General features: G+C 34.7%; 1 protein-coding gene across 2 annotated transcripts in view; it reads right to left on the bottom strand.

The window, feature by feature from the left end:
* LOC128217237 (ectopic P granules protein 5 homolog) overlaps positions 1 to 14576 on the bottom strand; it is a 45496-nt gene extending 30920 nt beyond the window's left edge. Inside the window, exons 1-18 of one of the 2 annotated variants that reach the window (XM_052924219.1) lie at positions 14487 to 14576; positions 12936 to 13544; positions 12477 to 12681; positions 11812 to 11999; positions 11328 to 11495; positions 10491 to 10651; positions 7116 to 7198; positions 6603 to 6742; positions 6161 to 6378; positions 5289 to 5388; positions 4599 to 4722; positions 3837 to 3993; positions 3265 to 3411; positions 2950 to 3110; positions 2599 to 2616; positions 1991 to 2142; positions 1091 to 1231; positions 275 to 439 (exon numbers count right to left, since the gene is read on the bottom strand). In XM_052924219.1, coding sequence (XP_052780179.1) covers positions 275 to 439; positions 1091 to 1231; positions 1991 to 2142; positions 2599 to 2616; positions 2950 to 3110; positions 3265 to 3411; positions 3837 to 3993; positions 4599 to 4722; positions 5289 to 5388; positions 6161 to 6378; positions 6603 to 6742; positions 7116 to 7198; positions 10491 to 10651; positions 11328 to 11495; positions 11812 to 11999; positions 12477 to 12681; positions 12936 to 13544; positions 14487 to 14537 — 2988 coding nt within the window. In that variant the 5' untranslated portion in view covers positions 14538 to 14576. The remainder of the gene's footprint in view (positions 1 to 274; positions 440 to 1090; positions 1232 to 1990; positions 2143 to 2598; positions 2617 to 2949; positions 3111 to 3264; positions 3412 to 3836; positions 3994 to 4598; positions 4723 to 5288; positions 5389 to 6160; positions 6379 to 6602; positions 6743 to 7115; positions 7199 to 10490; positions 10652 to 11327; positions 11496 to 11811; positions 12000 to 12476; positions 12682 to 12935; positions 13545 to 14486) is intronic. The other variant, XM_052924220.1, reaches the window with a different exon arrangement.
* Positions 14577 to 17368: the final 2792 nt, after the last annotated feature.

Genomic DNA, 17368 nt, shown 5'->3' with positions numbered 1-17368 from the left:
AAATTCAATTTATCTCTCCTTATGGACTGCCCCATTTCTGCTGTCCATTCTGATATAAAGACCTAAGGTCTAGCGAAGTCCTATACAAGTTTACAAATTGGTATCTACTTGCCTAATCATTTATTTTCCATAGAGGTAATGGTGTGGGTGTGGTTTTCAGCAAAAAGACATACATACAAATGGCATATGGGAAAATCCAGGACCGGTTTATCTCACATCTTAATTATTTCTGTAAAAATGTGCAATAACTTTAAATTGAAAGTATTGATTTTACCCTCTGTGTTGTGCCCCAGTTGATGCTAGCCAGTATTTGTTGGGCCATCTGGTTAGCCGGAGAGCCCAGCGCCGTTGATAGCAGCCATTGTCTCACAACAGTCAGATCTTGGTCTGTGGGTAGCCATGTCTCCATGGGTAGACCCTTGTACAGGTATATGCCCATCTGGAGAAAAACATATCAACATTGAGAATTCCCTGTTAGGTTAAAGAGCCAAATGCTCTAGATATCATATTCAGTGTCTCACAATAGCCATGGGTAGCCATTTTGGTCTGTGGCTAGCCAACTAGGTCCATTAAAAGACAATTATACATTGGAAGACTCTTGTATGAGCAAAGCCGTGTAATCACAATCTCAAAATCCCATGAGTTATACAAGTATGTACTTTAACATTGAAGATTGACAGCTGCATGCTTCTAAATATCACATTGTAAAGGGTAAGATTTGTTTAATGCCATAATGATGAACACAAAAGCATTTTAGTAGCAAACATACATACCATTGTTTTAAAATCTACTTTCAACATTCGATTAAGAACCATTTTCCTGTCGTAGGTGATAACCAGTACTTATAATAATATAGACGAAGCTCCAACTGGGGTTCAAACCCATGACCTTCTGACCCCATATCTGATAAAGTAACAACTCAGCCATCATTAATGAATAGGGAAAGGATGGAAACAAATATAGCTTGAATATAAACATTTTTATGTCATTTTAATGACTTGCTGAACACATTTAAAAGCAAGAATGTAATTCACTTTTATCATGCATCATTGGGCTGATTTCATACTTGGATGTTTTAAAGAGTACCAACCTGTCCTAGCTTGTCCAGGTACTCATTCACATGTTGGGTGAGTACTGACAACATGAAGGGATGACATGTGACTACTGCACCTAGCAACTCCCGGCCCATCTTGGAACAGAAATCACGCGTCTCTGTGCACACAAATGATACCTGAAAATATGATTATGATCAATATTATATGCATACTAAATATAGGCATGCATTACAATATTTTTAATTCAGTCTTTAAAGCAACTGTGCACCAGATGATCAATTTGCAAGAAAAAAAGAAAATTGTTGAAAAACTGTCATAAACTTGGTATTAATGTGTACAATGCATTGAAACTTACTAACTGAAGTACCACTTAGTTTACAATTTATTTAAGTTTAGCAGTTATTTCGTATTTTTCCATTAAAAAAGATTACTGGGTATGTCTACCTAGTAGAATTCATTCCTTATGCATGATTGGCTAGTCGGTGTTATCACGTGATATTACCGAGTTAGGTGTATAGCTTTATTATGTCATCTGATTAGAGTAAGCCGTCGTAGCTCAGTGGATACGATGCTGGACTGCAATTTTGGCGACACAGGTTTTTTACATTTTGGTACTTTTTTTTACAATTATGATATCAAAGCATAACACATTCTATTTAATAATTGTCCTGAGATTCGTTACAGAAAAAAACTTTTTTGGTGCCAATCTGGTGTACAGTCCCTTTAATAGCACATCATTTAACTATTAAACCAAGGGAACAATTCATGAACCAGTCAAAAAGTCAACATATTGAATAAAAAGACTACAAGTGTCACTGAAAACGAGAGTGGCATTCATTTTTGTAGAACTCAGAGTAATTTTTGTCATCACGTTGAGGAGGTAGACCTCATATCATTATCACTGAGTGGGTTTAAATGTGTTAAACAATACTTACCTCAAACACTGCAAGTGTAACCGACTCTATGAAGCTGACATCCGCTGATGTACAACACTGGGTCATGTTGGTCATGGCATTGAGAAGGTAAACTCCTTCTGTCGGAGGCACTCTCTGTAGGATATCTGACAACTGACTTCTACAGTCAATGTCTGAAATTAGCAGGGTGAACATAGGACATAAGGTGTAACCATATCAACATGTTCATTAAATTTGCATCAGTACAAGTGAAGGATAACAATCTTAAGTATAACAAGATAATAATTATAACATCCACATAAGCCATTCAAGGTCTAGGCATTTTAATTTATGTAAGAAAAACAAATCTGGTTGCATGTAATCCATAATGATTAATAAAGATTGAAGTAATATGAACAATACCCTAGAATACCCTAGAAAGGAATAAGCAGTGCAGGTTCATGCTCAGATAGCTTAAGATTAAAATTGACTGAATTACAAATAAGTGCTTTAAACAAGTTGAAAAGAATTTAGTGTAAAAGAAATGGAAATGAAGCAATATAATATATAAGCATGAAGGTAGGAGTATAAAGTTTGTGAATGCAGTTAGAATAAGCACACTGTATACAAACAGGGAACAAAAATCATACCATATGATGCATTCACACCTAGCAGAAGCAAATCAAAATGGAAATTAATCATAATCGCCATATGATAATTGATAAATATTACCAACACATAATATCTGAAATTTATTTGCAGTAAAGTCATTCACAGCGCACACAAATAGTTTTATCAGACTAGTATTAAAGCACTTTCATATCTGTCAAAGTACACATCCAAATTATCTACCCTTCACATAGCAGATGCACTCCAGTTGGAGGTATGGAATTGATGTCATAAGCTTGGTAATCTAACAAATGCTGGTGCAGCAGCAATATTAATTGGCAAGGATAAGAATATTTTTTAAATGTGCAATGGATCAATACCACTTCACTTACCCTTTACAAAGCTGATACACTCTCCAGCGGGAGGTATAAAAGTGGTGTCATGTGACTGATCATGTGATCCATCCTGGTGCAGCAGCCATAGGATTCTCCACATAGTTCCCTTGGAGATGGAGTTGAATGGCATGTCAGCTATGTACTGCCAGGATCCCAGTCTGGAAGGCAGTAACAGAAGTTCATTATTATGCAAATTCTCTGAATATGTGAAAATATTTGTTTACAATATTAAGAATGTCATGTTAAATTTAACTTTTTTAGATTTTCTTTGGCATTCACCTAACAGTTTCATCAAGACCACTATCTGCTCACCTGTGGGACATATGTATAAGGTTAACAGCTCGTAGAAAGAAAGCATCATACTCCACTTGTAACTTCTGCAATGCATGACCAGTCAGTACCCCTTTATTTGATGACTGAAAGTTCTGCCAGTGGTCGGTAACAAGTTGAACACACTGTCTGCAAAAAGCAAGTAAAAATTACGGTATTGCATATACTTAACAAAAATAGTGCACATTTTACACAAAATAATAGATTGATTAAACTTTCAAATTGTTTGCGTGAAAATCAACAAGAGCATAGCAAGCAGATAACAGAGCTCATCTGGTTTTCTCTCTTGAAAAGGAACTTCACCCATCGATTATTAAAGCCAATCTTGTAAGCCTTGCTACACATGTCTATATTGTCTCTGGTAACTTTGGTACTAAATTTCGTTGGAATACCTTAAAAGGCTTGAGTTACGACCAAGGTTATAGCCTTTGCACACCAATTATGCAAGACCCGACACCAAGTATATCACATTACCTCAACTATTTGTCCGAGAAAAAACAGACTAGTTGATAAAAACAAAGACTAAATTGACTTCACATCTAACAGCTCCTTACCTTATCATCCTGCCCAATCTCTTATTCAGCTGTTTAAATCTGGCCATACTGTAAGTTCTAAGGCCAGTCCCCAGTATCTGTACGAGGCATGTACTAAACGCAAACACTCTGTACATTGTTGACTCACTGGTTAAACCAATGTCATACGTGAAAGAGTCTGAAATATTTAGAGGCAATAATCATGATTTGACACAAAATATATGTTCAGATTATGAAGATACAGCTAATGCATTCATTACAGGGCCATTCAATTTCCTCGTCATTTCTATTGGTTGCTCAGTGATATTGACAGTGGAAAATACTCTACAGCTGAAGAAAAAAATTATGCTTAACAAGCTTTACTTCTGTGGAATTAATTTAACCATGGAGCAATAAAATCAGTTTGTCAGCACCAGTGTATGTATGTAGCATCCTTTTTATTTGAGCTTTAATGAAGCTAACTAGGTCAAACAAGCTTAAATTTAAATAGACACTGTCCCATAAACTTATTCAGTACCAACTTATCTATCATGGCTTCTGTCAATTATTACCTTATAATATTATAGATGTTAATTGCATAACAGCATTTGCAAATTCCTAAAGTCATAGGTTCTATTGAATTGACATTAATGCAGAAAGTTACAAAAGCTAAGTTTCATGTTATGTTGAAGTCATTACCATTTACAAGTTTTTCTGAGCATCCTAATGACACCCAAGGCCATGGCAATACTTGCTCTCTCCATAAGAAACAAACTAACAAGTTTAAAACACAAGGGTACAAACTTGGTTGCTGAGCTGGATCTATGAAGAACACATGTCTGTATATGGCGGCTAGGGACAGCTGTCGGAGAATGGCCACAACATCATTCTCATGGAGATACAGCCACGAGTTCTGGGGGTCATCATCCTAGATAATGATAATCATATTGAACATTTTATTGCCTTCAAAGACATTTTTTTTTAAATGCTAAATTCTATACAGCATCTTCAACCTCATTTCCTTAAAAAGCTATTTTTTTTATCTCAGAAAATAAATAAATTGGAACTTACTTATTTTTAGAAGGAAATGTTTATTTTTAGAAGGAAATGTTTCAATTCAGTCTTTTTCACAATATACAGTGGTCAAAATTATCACAAGCCCGCTAGCCCCGCACTGGCAAAATGTCTTCAGGGCTTGCTCAAATTCTGAATTGTATGTAGCAAGGCTTGTTAAAAAATTTGATGCCTAGCAATAGAACAAGAATTTAGGCTTTTTTCATCCAAAAAGTCTCATTTCAATGAATTAATATACTGTCAGTATACTGAACAGCTTGTATAATCATTTTAGCTTGTACTTTATTCAATAAGACCTTTAAACTTTAGGGAAAAATTTAACCATATTTTCACTTGTACCAAGATGAATTTGTCATCTTGATTTGTCTGTACCATTCATTTGATTTTAGGAGTTTATGAAAAGCTGCAAACACGCCCTACCTCATCCCCATCTTCATCCACCAGTACCCAGGAAATATTCTTGTTATCACGCCCTGTCTGTACCAATTTCTGCATCTGGCACATGAACTCATTCCGGTAGCTGTCAATATTACAAATTTAATTTAAAAAGCATCGTTTTTATATATAAAGACAAAAAGGTCTCTCATTATTTTTATGAATTTTGCACCAAAGTTTTCATTTCAGTCTACGATTATTTCAAAACAAAATTATGAACTCATGACCGGTCACCAGTTGTCATTTAATTACATGTTAGCAGTTGAGCAAAGACAGGATTATAGTATTTTAAATAATTATAGTATTTAAAATTTTGAAGCACATGACAGGATTTCCTGAAAATAACTTGCCAAACAGCCATGGCCATGTCAACAAACAGGAGAAGCCCTTCATGGGAGCCTGTTTTACTGAGGATGGGAGGGGCCTGTACATACACGAAGATCCTAATAACCAAATTGGTAAAAGGGCATCAGACAGGGCTGCAATCACATGGTCTAGTTGGATGTTACCAATCATCAGAAGCCCTTCATGTGGGTCTTTGTTACTTGGGATAGGAGGGATCTGTATATAAGAACTTAATTATCTAGTGGATATTAGGACAGTAGACAGAGCTACTATCACATGGTCCAGTTGGGTGTTACTAAACATAAGAGGCCCTTCCTGGGGGTCTGTGTAACTCAGGATAAGAGAGGCATGTATATAGAAGGAGGCCCTAATTACCTGGTGGATATTAGGACAGTAGACAGAGCTACTATCACATGGTCCAGTTGGGTGTTACTAAACATAAGAGGCCCTTCCTGGGGGTCTGTGTAACTCAGGATAAGAGAGGCATGTATATAGAAGGAGGCCCTAATTACCTGGTGGGTATGAGGACAGTCGACAGAGCTGCTATCATATGGTCCAGTTGGGTGTTACCAAACATCAGAGGCCCTTCCTGTGGGTCTGTGTTACTGGGGATAGGAGGGGCCTGTATATACATGGAGGCCCAGGTTCCTATTCCAGAAGGACACCGCATGATATGATTCAGGATGAAAAGATGGTCCTCAAAAAAGCCAACACGGAGAAGTGGTGCAACCTAGGAAATATATATCATGTTAAACAAAATCTGTCTCAAAAATCTTCTTAATAAAGAATGTCTTACAGAAAAAAATATCACAATTTATTTACATTTTAAAATTTAAGAAATTGGGAACATTACTTAATTACTGTTTGGCACACAAGGAATTTGTTATAGAACTTACTATTTGTATCTAAGTTTTCAGCCAAACATGAATTATTAACATTACATCTCTAACATACCAGTCTTTCCGTCCAGATCTGAAGGTTTTTCACCATTTCCTCATCTTCTATAGGCTGTCGATGGAACACAAACAGAACCGAGATACAGTCAAGCAGTTTCTCCACCTGGTGTCTGACATTACGACTCTGATGATCACAACCTGGAAATATTGTGCAGATATGTATTTCAGGAATTAACATATACATATAACTCACACTGTTGGCAATCATGTTATGGACTGTTGCTTAAATCACTGTGAAGAAAGAGCTAAATTTAGGAAAATGTATTTTTAATAAAGGAAACATTAACACTAATCAAAAGTATTCCATATATTGCAGGAATTATCAATAAACAGGTCTGCAGCAGTGGTCTAGATTAGCCCTGCATTGGTTAGAGAATTAGAATTTATGACAATTCATCAAAAGGTCTAATTTCACTTACTGCATAGTTTGGTCAAGTGGATCAGAAAACAGTGTTGTTATCACCAATAGGCAGCCTATCACTATCTTCTTATGCTTTATCATTAAACTTACCACTGACAGGAAGGTTTTTCGGGATGTCCATGAGATCTGGTGAGTTGGCAAACAGGTCATGGATGTAGGATTCCACCTGAAGCCTGAAAGCACATGTACACAAATACAGCATGTCATGTTTAAACACAACAACACTTTTAACAAGAAAATAACACAGAATACTTAAGTATGCTAATGATGGCGATTATAGTAATCAAAATTGCTGAAATCATTCCAATTCAACACAGGGAGAAATGCAAGTATCACATCTATAGGTGTATAATGGCCTTAAAAATTGACTGTGTGTTTATAGCTGATGAAAATTCAAAGTAATGTCCATGATTACCAATCGCTGTAAACAATTTGTTACTATAACTGCAAGCATAAAAGCCATTGAATTACATGTTTTATAGAAAGCTATATTTCTAATTGCTTATAAAATAAACCTACACCAACTTTATAATCATAAAAATGTTCATTAACCATTTCAATGCCATAGTCATACAGTACTGTTAAGACCAAACTTGACAGTTAGTGAACTTCTTGTTCACTATCAGTTCACCATCAGTGCACTTCGTAGTGCACTAGGGTAAGACAAGGGGAAGACTAGGGAAAGACTAAATGCAGACAAGGGGCTGACCAGATAAGGTTTATTCAGTCTATAATAAAGGCTATCTTTACAGTGAAACTTAGAATGATGGGTGTAGTTTAAACAGATGTTTTAATGTTAATTAATTTATAGAGAATACTTATAATCCATTTGGATCTTTCATGTAAATGATATAGATTTATTGAATTAAAAATCTGATGTTTTGTAAAAAAGAAATTGTCAAACAAAGATATTTAAATGTTTTTTGTTTTCTTTATTAATATGCATTGCATTATTTTGATATTAATTGATAGGTATAATGATATAACTTTGGTTCTGGGTTAAAGGATTTCATCTTCAAACACTTATTGAACATAATGATGAAATGAATTCATAAGCCTTTATTTTAACAATAACAATACATTTTACAAGGATATAATGAAGTTGTTCGTTATTTAAAATAGGTAATCCTCAAGGTTCATACCTTATTGTTCCAAGCTCAAACTGTGAAATTGTTGTGCCATTGTTGATTCATTCAAAGGTTATAAAAAACAAGATTTTCTTCCATCTATTCTTAAACTTATAGTTTTATGTTTATTTTTGTTTAACAAATGTATTGTGATTTAAGGTGACAGCCTAACAGCAATCATTATCAAATAAGTACAACATTAATTATTATAGTACATTTTCTAAATTGTACCCAGATTTATTGATTGCATTTCTAATTTGAAACACATAATAGATAAACATATATTTTAGAAGTTTTGTATAATTGGTTCCCCTGCTTCATTACTAAATGAAATACTATCCATTGAAGGCTACACTAAGCCTTCTTTAAGCACCCCCCCCCCCCCATAGTACACAATTCTGTGTATTGATCTTTATCTTTATTGCCTCCTGCTGTCTTTTAAATCTCAGATCTGTCAGTGATTGACTTACAGTTTCATTTTGATAACTTTTTAAATCATATTAAAAGCATTATAACAATGCTTTAGAGTAAGAATAAGACTAATGTTAGTTATTATTAATAATATCCCATTTATATGATTTATATCCTACAACATAAATGTAATGTTACTTTATTTGTTTATTATTTACTTCTCATCAGTCAAATTAATACATTGGCTATGCACATATTGTTTATGCAAGAATTGGTTGTGTATTAATAGGACAATGCTATTTTCTACTCTAAATGGTGTCACCTCCAAATGGCCCCGAGCCAATAAACAAATACACAGGAAATTGGCCCCTGCAATGACACTAGTGCAATAAACAAGGGATACACAGCAGAGAATTAACATGACAATCTTCTTAAAACTAGGCAACTCAATATTTTCTTACGAATTTGGTTTTAGAGAAGAGATGTTAACAACATATATTTTTTATAAAAGATGGAAAATAGTTTATATTTATTAATTATATTTTGCAATTGCATTATAAATTTAAAAAAACACACTATTTCTTTAGGACACTTTTCATCATTTGTTAATCAAATTGTTAAGAGTAGATATATTTAATTTTAACCATGCATAACATGTATTTTAACATCAAATAGTAAGTTTAATAGAACTCATATTCATTGTAATGCCTGGTTAATGGTTGGATGCATAGGATAATTCCCTTTTTTTGTCATTTTTAAGTTATCACAGCAGGGTCCCTGATACTTCCTGTGTATTGTTTATTGTCCCGACCTATTGGGGCTAACATTGTTACAATGGGTAATCTCATTACAAAAGTATGAATAAGCATTTTATCATTTTCTAAACATTCAAAATTAAAGCCTGGTTAGTGGGCCATTTGGTAGGATAATTCCCGTTAGTGCTCTTTTTATAGATAAAGATAAATAGATACATTCAGTATCAAATGCTCAAACTAGGCTTTTAAGATGTTTATTTATGAAAAGTAATGAAATTAATCGTGAATATAGTTACGTAACATCTATACAGGAAAGTTACAGACAATTGCAATATCATCTAGATTAGTATTTATAAACTTTTTGATGAAGTTATAATGTAATGCATATATGAAAAATCTGTTTCTGAAGAAATAGCCTGAGCTTCTATTTTTAAATCTAATTAAGGCAAGGTATTTTTTTTCAACACTGCATGCATTTTTTTCTACTTTTAAATTACAATTACCTTTTTTATCATAAGCATTGGTTTTGCATTCACTGTTTGAATATATAATAGTGCTGTTCACTTATTTACTAAGGATTCAGAATTATTACTTTGTAATCACTAATTGACTTTAATTAAATGTCTGAATTACCAAAACAAATGTTTGGATGTTACAATAGTAGCACAATTATATTGATAACACCCCTATTTTCAAATATTGGCTTACAAAGAATATTTATTGGATTTATTTAAGAAATGTTTTATTCTTATTTCACCTACATTAGAATTAAAAAGTTGACAAATATGACCAGTAAATGCTGGGTAGAAACCCATTGTCTTTAGTTACTGGCCCATTAAATGATGATCATCATAAAGTCATCAATAAATGCAGTATACTAAAATGTTTCATCACAAGTTAATCTGCTAGAGGAAATGATCTTATCAGTTAAATTAAATCAATATAGTAAGGCCAATCTGAGTGGACCAGGAAAATCTATACTGGCTTATCTAATAAACTACAGACTACATTAGTTTATCCTTAGTGCACAAATTGTTCACTACTAGTGCACTCCTAGTGAACAAGAGTGTAAAGTTTGGTCTTAACAGTACTGTACTTATGCCACAGCCGGAAAATACAACAGACTGTGAGGCCTCCCATTTATGGAAGTATTTAAAATACTGTTTACATACCTTGAGAGTTGAGCGGAGTAAGAGTGCAGAGACAGCTCATTCTGAATGGTTTCTTGGATGTTTTTCAAGGCCATGGTCATACAAGACAGGGCGTTAATGTCCAACTTTGCGGATTCGTACAAGTGAGATCCCTGACATTTGTAACCATCACCACATGTTCCCTGGGAATAAAACAGACGTATCAGTCAACTTTTTCAGATGAAGTTATTATGTTTCTATATACTCTCCATTGTTGCACAATAGAAAATCATTTTCAAACATTTTCATTTAACTGCCTTTCTAGAAAAATAATACTAATTTCCAAATAAACTCAGATTTTTTTAATCTGGCCATGCAAACCCATTGTAATGAAACATTGTTCTTCAGCACATTTAATAAACAATAATTTGTTAGCCTCTTAATGCACTACCAAGGAAAAGATTCTGAGGTGTCATTAGAACAGTTACTCCCAAGCTTCCAAGAGCTTTCTTCGCTCATCAATTTCCTGACTAGAAATGCTCTTTGGAACTCAATACATTCAAGGCCTAATTCTAGTTATCCTTATAATTTAGTATTCAGCATATTTTTCATCAAAAAAACCTTTACTAGAAAGATGAATACACAATCCAGGCCTGTAGTGCAATTTTCCTTATTCATAATTGCATCTGTTTTACTAGATACGTTCAACACCCTCTTACTCATTCTGGCAGCCATTTTATCAGTCTTTTAATTGAGATTCCAAAATGACTATAAAAGGAGATCAGTCACTGAATGAGTCAGCATATAAAATTCTATTATAGCCAAGATAATCTCGATTAAACGCAGTGCATGTGCATGAATAAGACTCCTCTCTTATACCTTAATATTGGTGGTACAGGTCTCTGTTATCCAAACGTCTGCCTGGTTCTTCGTGTACTCTTCCTGATAGGTCTGTATTGTGGCCTCACAGTCTAACAGATGGCGTCGTGCTCGTTGGTAGTTAAGTAAGATCTCGTAGAACTCGTGCTTTTCTTGTTTCATCTCGCGCTGAAGAATTTCATAAGGCCATACCAAATTGATTCTGCATGAATGTTACCCATCAGGTTACAATTTCAAAACCTACCTTCCATGCAGGAAAAAAAAAAAACAGCTAGAAAAACAAGGCTATTATCCCTTTTACCACAAGGATACAGTGACACAATCGCATGACACGTAACATACACATCATAAATAAAAACTATAGAATTGTTTCTGTCATATCAATATTGCCAATACAATCTACTGAATAAAGCAAACATGTACCAGTATCTATTGCAAATTTAAATAGGTCTAGTTTTAGATAGAGGCTTATTGTTATGCGTACCTGAATAAACTTGTCAATGTAAGCCTCATTATTCTCCAGTTTAACATTATAATACAAAGATTTCAGCTGTTCACTGGTCAAAGGTTGTATTTCATCCTGTCTTTGAACTCGTGGAGCCACATGTTGATGAGCCTGACCAGTGTCTTCATAATGAGGGGCAAGAGGCCTACTCTCCACAAATGGAGGAGCTGGAATTGTCAATATTGCTAATAGGATAACGATCTTATTTTCACTAGAGTATAGACATTTACCTTGATCATTACAAAATGTATGTTGTTTCATCAAATTTCATCGGTACCATATTATAAATTACTAAAAATACTGCATAAAACATAATTGTTTTTAAAGAATTAAAATATTCATACCCACTAATTATAAGAAACTTATGCACCAATCTGTTGTAACCATGGCTTCCCCTGGTCCAGGGATATACTGGCCATAGCAGGAGAGAAAGTGGCCATGTTATTACTTTCCAGGTGGCCCGCAGTGCCAAGTGAATGCACTGGTTTGATTTTCACGCCGAAAATAATGGGAATGTGCCTTATCTTGGATGTCCCCTGGGTGCTGGGACATTTGGCGGGGAATTTACCAGCAGTTTGTCCCAGCAGGGTGGGGAGGGGGGCGTTGATACAATTGACTGGTGCATTAGCAGCAAAAAGACTAACCTGATATTATCTCCCTTGATTGAGTATCTGTAATTTTCTGCTCTGATGGCTGATGCTCTTTAACGCTTGGTGGTGGAGCAGAAGCATCTATAATCCGGGGGTTGTAGGTTTCCACTGGTTGTGTCTCAGATGGAGATTCTAGTTGTGCATCATCTTTTAATTCATCAACATTTGTCTCAGTGATTGGAACATCTAATATGTGTATCTAAAATATGAAACATTGGACCACTTGGGTAAAATGCACAAAACGTTTTTCAGATTAGTTTAAGGGTATGATTGTATTATTTCAAACCACTTGCTAAAATTGCTTTGACACATTTGGGCTATAGACAAAATCAAAATAATTTCAAACACTAATTTTACCAATGAAATACCATATCATGCATGAATTTGAAAAATATACACTTTTGTGTTGAACTTTATTTTGGATGTGTGTCAAGTTTAAGTAAACCAGCAAACCTGTTGCTCTTCCTTCATAAATTGTTCCAGCTGCTCTGATATGTCAGGGTACAGCTTGCAAGCTGGCTGTTCCTCATGCACTCCTGAAATTCTCTCAGTGTTAATGTCAGGTTCAGGATTAGGCTGTTCTCTTTCCACTTCTTCTGGCTCTATATTTTCACCTACTGCATCTTCATTTTTGTTTTTCATTAATACATCTACACAGGTTTCACCAGAACATTCAACCAAAGGAGATGTAGCTGTCACATCGTTTTGATTTTCAACCTCTTTTCCAATATCATTGGTTTCCTCACACTCAGTCTTTTCTTCTGACTCTTTATCATTCTCATTTTCTTCTTCCTGTGTGTTTTCTGCTGTAAAAGCAGTATCATTGTCATTTGTTTCAGCTGTCAATACTTTACTTGAAGCATTGTCTGAAATTTTAGCTGAACCCTCTGCAACATCAGCTTTATTTGCTTCTGTAACTACAGTTACAGCTGGTTTTACAGTCTCTTTTGGTTTTGTTTTTATGTCTGGACTTTCTGTAACATCTTTTAAAAGATCTGCAAAATCTGGAATATCAGGAATGCCCTCTGCTATGTCTTCATTCTCTGATCTCTTCTTCTTGATCTGAAATGTGAGGGAAACAGAATAAACATTGAGCAAATTGTGGTAACTGCTCCTTAAAGCTGCACTCTCACAGATTGACCATATTGACAACTTTTTTTTTTTTGTCTTGGGATGAACCTATCTTTGCGTAAAAAGCTGGAAAACACTGATAAAATACTGGTGACAAATATCAGATCAAAGTTTTTAAAACATATGTTTGAAAATTGAAGTTTTCTAGCTAAAAGGGTTACTTATTTTTTTTAAACGCTTTAAGAAAATGAGTTCTTCAGCATAAAACATCAATTTTCGTACGTAAACTTGTAAAACCGCAATCTGAGCTTTTGTCAGCAGTCTTATATCACTTGTTTTCAGACCTTTACACAAAAATAGGCTCATTCTAAGACAAAAAATTAAAAAGCTGTCAAAATGGTCCATCTGTGAGAGTGCAGCTTAGGTGGAAGGTAAATATTACGTGTTTCAGATGTAACCTTCCAGACTTGTGATGCACATGAATTCATTATTTTTTTTAAATTTCAAATGGCTTTCAGAGAAACAATTGTGTAGAGAATTAACTTCAGAATCTGATTTTATTGATCTGTTTATTTAAGAATTAAATGAGATGCAAAGCGAACATGGTTTTATCGCCAGTGTTGTTAAGCCTGCTATGCTTCTTCTGGTCCTGCCATATGTGTTTTTTCTATACCAGGTATATATTATTCCAAGCCATCATCAAGTCATGTGTATTATAACCCCAACATTCTTTGCAACTCATCAAGTTATTCAGTTATTGAACAGTTGAAGGCATTCTCATTGTTTAGTTGCCAATCAGCTGATCGCATTTTTGTAACTGCGCACAACATATATTTTACATAACAATGTAGTTATGACACATTTTATATTTACGGTATGTTTCACTTGCAATAATAAAGATATATTCAAAATGACAAGTGAAAAGTAACTTACTTTCTTTTTGCGTTTTTCTTGCAAGACTTCTGCCATTTTCTTTATTATCATCACATGACCTAAGTTGGAACACCTTGGTCTGAATTTTGACAGCCAGTTTTATTTTGCTGACGATTATGCCGACAAAAACGAGATAAACTAATTCACCCTGATAACATACATGATACTGGGTATAATGATGTTGCAAATTGCTGAAAACTTGGATAAAATATGTTTAAATCGTGTTTCTTCGATTTGTCATGTTTTGGGAGATAATGTAAAAATTATGTTAATATAATTTTTATATATATCCCTCTATAACTCAAAAAGTAGTGTTCATTAACATAAATATTATAAAACTGTCCTTTAAACGTGTATATTTTCACTTCGGGAGGGAGTATCAACACTGGGTTATACTCTTATAACACAATAATATCACGTAACTTTTTCATTGGATGAGAACAAATAAAATACAAAGTTTAATGGCCTCCTTTTTAAGGAAATTAATGTACATGAAAACATGAAACTGTAAATTTATATATGTATACATACAAACGCATTAGTCTCTTTATAATTAAGCATTAAACACCAACGTAGTCAAATAATAAGAACTTAGCACTGCTAGATTGTGGTCATTTCTGCCCAATAATGTTAAAATCTGACCATGAATGAGAAAGAATTGGACAGGGCAAAAACGGGACGGACGGACCGACCAACAGACGGTCTGAAGGACCCACGGACGTGACGACGTACGTGATTCCTACATAGCCACCACTTCACTTTGTAAAGCCGTATTATATTAAATATCCGCAAGGATGGGCTAATTTTGACATTTTTTCAGTATCTTAACTATAGTGAGTAGATCGCTAAATTGAGAATTTGTGAAAGCTAAACAACAACAACAACTACGGTGGCTGATTTCTGCTATTTCGTGATTTAATATATTCGCGACATCGAAACCCACCCCATGTCGGGGCGAAAATGCGCTAAGTGGCGGGGCGAAAATTCTCTAAGTAGCGGGGCGATAATGCGAAACTGCGCAAGTTTCGGGCGTAAATGCAATTCTATATATCAGTTAATCATGTGTTCCGTTCAAGCAGTCTCATATAGAATTTCTGATTTTTAATGTCATGTATCTATTATATTCAAATTTTCGTGATGTCATTGCAGAATTTATGTCGTATTCAAGTATTGACACCGTCTTGTGATTGCGGCCAATAGACACTGTTCTATGAATGCGCAGCTTTACTTCGCTGAAAAATCCCGATGTTTGATCCATCCAAAGTGATGCAAGTTTGCTACAACCAGCCACACATTCACTCAAAATTCTTTCTTAGCTAAGGCACTTTTATAATAAATACAGCGAATTCTTGAAAAATGTTGTCCCAAAATTCTGCCAGAGAATGCATACAAGCCTTTTCATCGCCTCATGCAAATATTACTTTCCCATTTGACATATTATTGATTTCTATTGAAATTTTGAGAGAGAAAAGACCTAGTGTCCCTGATCTCTGTACTCTTGCTTAATTTTGACTTCTTCATGCATCCCTTCCAATTTGCCAAGGTCAACGGCAGTCTGTCCCGGTTCACAACATTGACGGTCTTCACCACATTTGTCAGATTGCAATAGAAACTACAAAAATAGCCATCCGAAATTTGGACCATGATCCGTAGCATACGGATCAAGGCCTAAACAAACCTTCAGCCCGTGACACGCAACGTCACACGATCAACCAAGTTTCCGTCTTTGGGTTATGACATTGACAGGGTTATCAACAAAATTATGTAGTTTAACATTGGTCTGCAACTCAATCTGATTAATGTGTAGCTGGATAGCTCATGTTGCTTTACATGAAGTTATACAGGTTAAGTTGAGATGGAATGCTTACTCATTTCTGTTATGAGACTGTTTGCTTTTTCTGTCGGATTAAAACATTGTATTTTACTTGTACATGTCATAGATTAATTAAAAATTAATCAATGATTGTAATCATTATACATACTTTTTAGTCCAATTAAATACATGAATAAATTCACAGTGTACACACATAATATATTAAGTGTATCTTAATGGATTTGAAGACAAGCATTTTAAACGCTTTATGGATTATGTAGGAAAGGTGAAACCAAAACTCAAATGATTGTTAAATATATTTAACAATTTGGTTTAATATACATCGACTCGATGGTATCATATAAAAGGAGATTCCTGGCTTATAACTCTGCTACAAATTCGAAAAGGTTTAATGTAAACTGGCTGAATGTTCCATTCCTCTTAACACATACATGTACTTGTAAAACATAATAAGTGACAAAATAACCCGATCTGTGTTAATGTCCAATTTAAAGTACACGGTAAACGAGTTCATAACGATCGCTTTAATCAAGTTAATATTAGAATATTCGAATACCGATTTTGACATTCGAATACCAAACGTTTGATTGAATATTTGAATATTCGTTTGCATCCCTACTTTAATGATTTGACAACTATAACACAAGGTTATGAACGGCGGGGAATCATGTTTCGAGTTTATGACGTCGACGGAATGCGTCAACTCCGAACACGTTGAGTGTGAGGATGCGCCCTCAATCCGCCGGTGCTTTTAGTGAAATTCCAAATGTCAAATGTCTGTTGTTTATCATGTTTTGGTTTACAGAAGATAAGGTCAGGTCAGCTATTCTAAATACTGATACCAGTTCGCTGGAAACACAATAAGAAACAAATAAGTACAGGCATTCAACTAAACAAATACCATCACTATGCATGGGCACTAACTGGACACTAATTATTCATTATGATACAGTATACACTCCTTTTTATAAGTACAGTTGCTTAAAATATTAACCACCCATTACCTTAACGGTGTTCACTAACATGTCGAGACTGGCTTGATTCCGCA

Source organism: Mya arenaria, chromosome 14 (assembly GCF_026914265.1).
Source record: "Mya arenaria isolate MELC-2E11 chromosome 14, ASM2691426v1".
NCBI lineage: Eukaryota > Metazoa > Mollusca > Bivalvia > Myida > Myidae > Mya > Mya arenaria.
Note: the sequence above shows the minus strand (reverse complement) of the source record. Positions and strands in the feature narration are given on the sequence as shown.